General features: G+C 37.0%; 1 protein-coding gene across 1 annotated transcript; it reads left to right on the forward strand.

The window, feature by feature from the left end:
• Positions 1-3080: 3080 nt before the first annotated feature.
• Positions 3081-7899, forward strand: LOC141812513 (rop guanine nucleotide exchange factor 1). The gene is made up of 5 exons (XM_074700503.1): positions 3081-3396; positions 3499-3615; positions 3688-4232; positions 6560-6910; positions 7034-7899. Exons 1-5 carry the CDS (start codon positions 3141-3143, stop codon positions 7457-7459), a joined length of 1695 nt encoding a protein of 564 aa, XP_074556604.1. The 5' UTR covers positions 3081-3140; the 3' UTR covers positions 7460-7899.
• Positions 7900-8787: the final 888 nt, after the last annotated feature.

Raw genomic sequence — 8787 nt, forward strand, 5'->3', positions numbered from 1 at the left:
CCGATAACCAAGAAGGCCCCTGTGCCTCGCCACGGCTTGGAAATCGATTTTTGAATTATTATATATACATACATAATTAAAATTCCTCAATTCAAATAACTAAGTGGGAGAGAGAATTATTTATTTAATTCTGTGGTCTCCATTACTGGTTTGATAGTGATGCAATTCAAACTTGCGTGTTGGCTCTGAGTGCCTTCCTCCATATCGAATGAGTTTGTTTTACAAATCACTAGATCAAACTTTCTTTATGGATGATTATAGGAAGTTATTTAGGAGCGTGTGATCTTCTCCATCTGAAGGGGCACAATCCTAAATAATGGACTTAGTATCAAGTAATGGTGCACACTTAGACACATTTAATAGTATCATCCTCATCGGAGTCACTGCTATTAATCTGTGCGACCGAAGTAAACCAACTATTAATTTTATCTATCTTAGAGATAATAAAATTAATGGGTAAAATCTCCTCTTACAAATGCTAGAATTCGTATACGTCCACACGATCGTGGTATACGTAATTCTCGGTATTTGAGGTGTTGGTGAATTTAAATTATATTGTTTGAGGAATCAATATAATTTTAAATTCTAAAATTTTCTGACTAAGTAATTAATTTGTGATTCTCAGGATTTCAGTATGACTTTCAACCCATTTGTTGTCATAAAAATGTTCATGAACAAGATTTCCACTCAAGTTGAATAAGATTTTTATTAAGTTTGAACAAGTTCGATAAATAAATAAATAAGTTTAAATACAGATAAATTTAATTTGACTCAACTTATTTACAACCCTAATTAGGATAAAGTGTTTTGCCCACTTTTAGAACGAATAAAATTTAGGTAAAAAAATCTACGAATGGATTGATGATCCAACTTTCGTGGTGTCTAATAGACAATGAATAGTATTTCTTCTTAAGTAAAAAGTGGAATCCGTCACCTTAGCGGTCCTACACGGTCAACTCCATGACCATCTGTGAGAAGGTAAATCTACAGTTGACCACTACGGGAAGGGCATTACCTCAGTTTTATCGAGATTCAACCCTTATCTACTTTAGTAAATTTGCTTCGTAGTAACCAACTCAATCATGCTCTACACTTATATAAATTGTCCATTTACTAGTTCTTCCTTTAAAATAAATGACTAAAAAAAGTCATTGTTTCACTTTGTATTTAAGAGGCGAAGTATACCGAACCATCTTCATTTCCTTATTCATTATGTAAAATAAGATTGAGTTAGTTAAAATAATAATAATAATAAAACAACCTTTGTGAAAGTAATTGAAACTTTTTAAAATATGAGCTAGGTTGAAACAAACTGAATATATGCTATTCATTGAAATTTATGATGTGTTCTAAGTATTTATGACGGTGGACCAATGATTGGTACTCTCTCACATGCTACAAAATGCTACGAAGTAGAGACTTGTGACCTTGACAAAAATACAACTGGTGAGAGGAAAAGATTATATGTATTTTTATAAAAATAATTCCATGTTATATATATATATATTAAATTTTAAAATATTCTTATATTAATTTCTCAATAAAAAAATGGCTATGAACAATTTGTGTTGGTTAAAATATAAAATGGTTAAGCCCAAGCTCATGTTAGGCCTAAGATAAAGTTGTGATTTGTCATGCCTAATATAGTTTGGGCCAGCCTAAGCCTGACAATTATCCATTGACATACCTACTTTTATTCTCATAAATGTGCCTTTAAAACTATGTTTAGCTTTCAAAGGGAAGAGAGGAGATGAGATTAAGGAGAGGTTTGGGAGAGGAGAAAAAAAAAGAGATCATCGATCATCTTTGTCAACCTCACCTCGCCACCACCTAACCTAGGAGGAAAAAAAAAAGAGATCATTGTCATCTTTGTCAATCTCACCTTGCCACCACCTGGCTCTTGCTCTTGTCTTATTTGCACACTCTTTCGTTGTCTCATACCACCTTTTTTGCAATTAAGAGTGTAAATAAATCTCCCTCAAGGGTAGGGTGCGATGGTTAATTCTACCAACAATAGACTAAACATCTAGAGTTTAGACTCAGTTGTGGTGAATTCACAGAGATTTTCCCTCAAATAAGTATTAGATCTGAGAATGTTGATTATTAAATTGGGCTGTCATCTGTGTTTTCTCAATTTATCTTAGTAATCGATGAAAAACTTCCATAAAGCCAAGTCAATCATCCTTATAATTAGTCAATAACATAAGTTAGATATATGATACTAACTAAAAAAAATGTAAACAAATCTAATCAAATGAAACGTATCTATCTTCAAATTTGTTTATTAAAAATTTTATTAACCGAGCTTTATATGAAGCCCAATTAATAAAATTATTATATTTATAAATTAAGTTAGATATTTATTTAATACATTAAATTTATATTATTTTTTATTTTTAATAAATAATTGAAAATTATAAAAATTTATATGTATTTAAATAAAAAATTTTTAAAATAAATTTTATAATTAAACTTTATATATCTTAATAAATAATTCATTCATATTCATGAACTTTGAACCTTATTTACTAGTATTTAAATTTATTTATTATATATATATTTTATTATTAAGTAAATATAAAAAAAAAACTTTATGAAATAGTAAGTTAGTTCGCAAGCTGTAACTTCATTTCCCCTATGCTGGTGGCCACCTCTTGCCTATGGAACTCCATTTTTGTTCCCCTTTAAATTTAAATTTTTTTAGTCGATGATTTTCCTGACCAACCAAGTTGGATTGCAAAGATATGCCAGGGTAGAGAAAGACAAATAATTTACAACGGAAATTCAACAAAAAGATGTTTACACACAACACAAATTCCTCTTTTGACTCTCTCTCTCTCTCTCTCTCTCTCTCTCACTACACGCTGACAACACCAACAAACAATAATAAAAGAAAAAATTATAAAAATTAAATATGATATAAAAAAAAAAGTCCTGAAGCGAGGGAGGGCCCCACCCAGTCTCTCTCTCTTGGTCTCTGCCATCTCCCTTTTACTTTTTCCCCTCCACACTCAACTAATCCACATCTCTCTCTGTCTCTCTCTCTCTCTCCTTTTTAGGCCTTTGAGTTCAGCCTTTGTTTTGGGCCACAGTCACTGAAGGGCGCTGCTCTCCGGCTGACTTCCGGCGAGAGTCGCCAGATGGGGACCCTTCCCTCCGACGACGACGACGAGGAGTTCGTCTCCGACCTCCACGGTGACCAGTGCGGCATCTACAGCCCCAGCGCCGACGTCAGCGAGTCCGACTCCTCCAGCTGCTGCCTCCCCTCCGCCTCCTCTGCCGCCGTCGCCGCAGGCGCCTCTAGCTCATTCGCCTCCTCGCCCCTCGCGCCTCCCTTCCCCCCGCATTTCCTCTTTTGGGACCCCAAGTTGGAGAAGAGGCCGACTGATTTCTCCGGTTTGTGTTTTCTACTCTGCTCTTCTTAGCCTCTTCTCTACTGAACTGCGTTTGACTTCGAGATCTGAGGCAAGTTATGCCCTCCCTACCTTTCTTCTTCAGAAGTGGAGATGATGAAGGAGAGATTCGCCAAGCTTCTTCTCGGAGAAGACATGTCCGGAGGTGGGAAAGGAGTCTGCACCGCCCTTGCTATCTCTAATGCTATCACCAATCTGTCTGGTGTGATCCATTTTCCTCCATTTGCCTTGCATCATTCTTTTTAGAACACACACATTAAATTTGTATTCTCAGCTACCGTGTTTGGGGAGCTGTGGAGATTGGAGCCCCTGGCGCCGCAGAAGAAGGCAATGTGGGTGCGGGAGATGGATTGGTTGTTGTCTGTGAGTGATTCCATTGTGGAACTCATCCCTTCCATCCAAGAGTTCCCTGGTGGGGGCACCTTTGAGGTGATGGTCTCCCAGCCTCGGCCTGACCTCCACATGAACCTTCCTGCGCTGAAGAAGCTTGACGCCATGCTTATTGGGATGCTGGATGGGTTCTTAGACACTGAGTTCTGGTACGTGGATAGGGGCATTTCGGTTGCTGCTGATGCAGATGAGGATGGGAATGGCTCCTGCCCATCTTCTTCCTTCGGCAGGCCATCTTTGCGACAGGAAGACAAATGGTGGTTACCTTGCCCGAGGGTCCCGCCCAAAGGATTGCCACAGGATGCAAGGAAGAGGTTGCAGCAGTGCAGAGACTGTGTCAGTCAGATACTTAAGGCAGCCATGGCCATTAATAGTGGGGTGCTCATGGAGATGGAGATCCCTGATGTCTATACTGAAACCTTGCCTAAGGTAAAGTTCAATGATGATTTACCTTATTGTTTGATCCATTCTATATAGAATTCAAAGCAATATTGGAACGACAACTTAAGTTTGTAGTCTTTGGATGTGCCTGGTGGCATTTTTCGCATGGCTTTGAAGCTCAGCGATGTTCATGATTGCACAAGACCTATTGATTATCATTATAAGACTCTCTGAAGTGTGGTTGTAGATATTATTGTTCATCATACCAATAAATTAAATACTGTTGTTGTGTGCAACTCAGATCATACGGATTATTTTTAGACTATTCATAGGGTTTATCTTTCCTTTGTATGTTTTCTCTGCTGAAGGAAAGAGCAAAATTCACCTTATGTTGTCAGCAACTTTGGTGATAACATAATATTAGACCTGACAATAACCTTTTGAATGCTATGTATCACCTTTGAGGAAAGTTCACTTTTAGGGCATTGGACAAAAAGGGTGTAATTATATGAAAATAAGGCCAATTAAATGTTATTGATCAACTTGATAGGCTAAGGACATAACATGTTTATTGAGTGGTTGCAGAGCTAATTTCAAATGCAGTAAAATGGGTTTCACAAGTCGATCTATACCTGAATTAACAATTAATTTACCTGGAAGTTTGTGGCATCTGTTAGATGTCATTTAATTACCCAATCATGTTGAAAGAAAAATGAGGTGTAGAATTTGAGGATTAACAGACAATTATAGTCCCTTTATTTTGGTTTTTGAGAATGGCATGAAAGTTCTTTTCCTCAAGATTAAAAAAATGTAAGAGGAGGTTGCTTATATAGAAATACCATAAGCAATGTGAATTGATGGAAAGCAGCGTTATTTGAAATGTGAATCATGAAACTGGTTGGCTCTAATTTTACAAATGTGATGTGATAAGAAGAGTAGGTTGATGAAAACATGAGATGTTGAAATGCTAGCAGCAGCTTCCCATTTTATGAAATACTCGTGCAGGATACTTGAAATTGACTCTGATTAAGAAAGGGGAACAGGACCGTGCTATTGGAAGAGGAAAAACTGCAGATGGATCTAGGTCGGTGCTATGGTGCTGCCTTTTAGCAGGTCTGCATTTGGATTAAGGACAATGTGCATGTCATAACCTTTTTCTGTAGTGAAAATTTAAACCAGAAAATGTGTTTAACGTGTAAGTTTCATCGATAATGTTAAATGAGACTAGCTTCTCTTCACTTGCAAAAAGAAATCACTGAGGAATCTTGAGGAATTTGAATCTTTGAAATAAGATGTCGAGCATGTAATACTAAAACCACATAAGTATAAACCAGATGCCATAATGATTCAGGTTATTAAATACAAGAACCAAGCAAATCTTAAGTAGGAAAACCTTTACTAATAGATCGCTGCATTTAACATTGGATAGCAAAGTTGTCTGGTAGGCCTGGACCTAGTAGGAGCATTGAGTCATTCACTTGAGAGTACGACTACCAGAGATTCATGTGGTAGCTAACCTAGTTCCTGAAATTTGATAGGTCAAGTGATGAGTATGGCAACTGAAATAAAATAAGAGCCCAAAATTTCAACACAACCATGAAGTATCTGCCTACAGTAAATTTTGGTCTCTTTAGTGTTCCTAGGTGTGTCTCCAAATGTCAGTTCAAACCATATGTCAATGATTTGCAATATCTAGTGCCTTCAGAAGAACCTAGTTTCTTAAAGAATGTTTATGTTAAAGAATATTGTTATATCATCTAAACTCAATCACAGTCAATCTCGTTTAATGCTAACTATGAACTAGGAAAAAAATGATTTCTTAAAGTTACTATATATCATCTAAATTCTATTTGCTTGGTTTGAAACAGCAAATCCCTTGTTGAAGTGGTCTACATTTTTTTGCTTTGGTGGGGAAGCATGTTTTTGTTAAAAGTTAAAACATATTGTTATGTCATCTAAGTTCTAGCATGGCCTGTCTGGTTTAATCCATGCTGAGTATGAAGTGGAATAATGATTTCTTAAAGTTACTACAAATTGATCAGAGTCTGTTGTCTTCCGCCAATGTAAACATTATTGGCCTGCCACCACACAGTTGGGCAACCACCGGATGTTTGTATCAGCTGACATATAAGATAAACATTTGCTATTGAATTTAAGCCATATCCTTGGCTCAACTGTGTCAGCATGGATAGTAATGCATTTACCATATGATATCATCAAAATTTTCTGAGGGTGTCCTAATATTGTCTCTATATTCCATTCACAAGACATATATGCACTATTGCTATTTGTATTTGCTATAAATCCTAAAATATTAAACTCTCAAATCTTCTGCATCTGTAACTTCACTTATGACTATTATTACCTTTCCACAGACTGGAAAATCATGCTTGGGTGAGATAATATACCACTATATAACGGCTGAACAATTTTCACCTGATTGCCTTCTGGATTGCTTGGACCTTTCATCCGAGCATCATACTTTAGAAATAGCAAATAGGATTGAGGCAGCAATCCATTTGTGGAGGATGAAAGGTCATAGTAGGCATCCCCAAGTGAAGACAAAGAAGACTTCTTGGCGAGGGAAAGTGAAGGGTCTTGTTGCTGATACTGAAAGAAGTCAATTTCTGGCAGGGCGAGCAGAGTGTCTTCTGCAAAGTTTAAGAATTCGTTATCCTGGACTTCCTCAGACCGTTCTTGATATGAACAAAATTCAGTACAATAAGGTATTTTATTTATGATAGGTCAGTAGTTAGTAATACTGATGAGGCCTGTTCAAGAACTCTATTTATTCACTTTATTATCTAAATAGTTTAGATCCTAGTGTAAGATTAAAGTCTACTTTGCAGGATGTGGGGCAGTCTATCCTTGAGAGTTATTCCAGAGTCATGGAGAGCTTGGCATTTAACATCATGGCAAGAATTGATGATTTGATCTTTGTGGATGATGCAACCCAAAAATGTGCCACTGCAGAAGCAGTTTCTATATTTAACCGGGGAGGATTAGGACTGCCAGTTCAAAAAAAGATCTCACCCAGTCCCTTCTCGATTCAAAATACACCTTATGCTTCACCCTTTGCAACTCCAGCATATTGTTCAACTCCAGTAAGTGGGAGCCCTGGAAGGCTGCAAGCTTCACTAAGCAAGAGAAATACATTAATTCAACCAGAGGCCAAGACAGATAAGATAATCTCGGGTGATCCGGAGAAGGTATGGTCATACACTGGCAATGTGAGTGCTAGGAAAGATGCAGGAGATGCCCCCGAACGGGACTGACTCGAAACAACGGTTCAGTTGATACGAATGCAAAGCATAGATAGTGGACAATGATTGTTACCAATCAGGGTGCTGCTTTGTTGTGTACAGATGCACAAATTCAGATATCAGGCTTGTTTTGTTTAGAATTAACTGCAAGTTTGAACCCTTTTAATCGTGTATCGACCTATTATGAGTGCAGCTTAGTGGCTGTTTTGAAGAAAATTATTATGAGCCTTTAGTGCAACTTAAAGCTGACCTTGGTCGATCCCTATGTAAAATTAAATAAACTCTTTAAATTTGGGCCTAGTATATATTTCCAGGGTGATGCAATTCCTCATGTGTGTGACCTCATGTTCTACTACTATCTGTTAAAAATTTAGGGGACTTGGGGCAATGGAGTATAGATTGTATCCATATAGAATTATGCAACATTAACTTGTAAGAATGATGATTTTTCACATGTAGTCATTGAAGATCTCTAAGTGGATAATTGTGTTCAATTAGGTTTGATGAATTTCTTCTATGATACCATGAAATTGTTTGCTCTTTTGTGACTTTCACCATCAAATGAGAGCTTATGGTTCACTTAATTAGGAAATAGGATCATTGAATTTCATCTATAAAAGTGTGCAAGTCTGGTAGTTGGAAGTTTGTACTGAAGAAGAAAGTTTGTCTACCCAGCTCCATCCAGTCCTTGAAGTGGATTAGTCTATACCTTTGTTTAATTGTAGTACCTATCTAAGTGTATCCTGCATCATTAGATCACTTGGATGATCCAAAATGCACTAGCTCACTCGGGCCTTTCGGTTCACAGTGTTGCTCCACTTTGATCTATCTCGACTGTTGGAATGGCATGGCAGCACACCACTCGTGCATCGCACATAACTTCAACCCTAGTGTGCAAAGCGCATGATCTTATAACCATCTTGGAGAGGTGCAGTGGCTGAATGGAAGAGTTTTACTCAAGGAAAGAATAAAAAAAAGCAAGAACAATTTCAGATGATCCCTCCACGTCAAAGTTCTCTCAAAAGTATATGCAATGAGTACATAGAGATAACATGATCAATTAACAGCCCATAGAATGAGTTTGAATAAGGATGAGATTAGAGTTTCCAAAAGAGCTTGATTACAAGATTTCCACCTTGGAAATGATTAAAGCTTTTCTACAATGATGAGATTGATAAGAGTACGAATGTGTCTCTCTGAGATGGAAAGGCCAAAGTTTTAATGAAAAAGATTAATGAATGCATTTTGTCATGTTTTGATTGATTGACCAAAATTGTTTGATTGGCTACAGTCGATCAAAAAATCCTATTGTGAGCTAATATTTAGATTCTGGCCATCCA

Source organism: Curcuma longa, chromosome 19 (assembly GCF_044706935.1).
Source record: "Curcuma longa cultivar G26 ecotype Majalengka, Jawa Barat chromosome 19, ITB_CL_G26_1.1, whole genome shotgun sequence".
In the NCBI taxonomy this organism is placed as follows: Eukaryota; Viridiplantae; Streptophyta; class Magnoliopsida; order Zingiberales; family Zingiberaceae; genus Curcuma; species Curcuma longa.

What these genes read in the sequence shown, in the direction of transcription:
- LOC141812513 (XM_074700503.1), top strand. Translation starts at nt 3,141, where the DNA reads ATGGGGACCCTTCCCTCCGACGACGACGACGAGGAGTTCGTCTCCGAC. An exon ending in TGCTATCACCAATCTGTCTG is followed by an intron (nt 3,616 to 3,687) that starts GTGTGATCCATT and finishes TTGTATTCTCAG; the next exon opens with CTACCGTGTTTGGGGAGCTG. An exon ending in ACAAAATTCAGTACAATAAG is followed by an intron (nt 6,911 to 7,033) that starts GTATTTTATTTA and finishes TCTACTTTGCAG; the next exon opens with GATGTGGGGCAGTCTATCCT.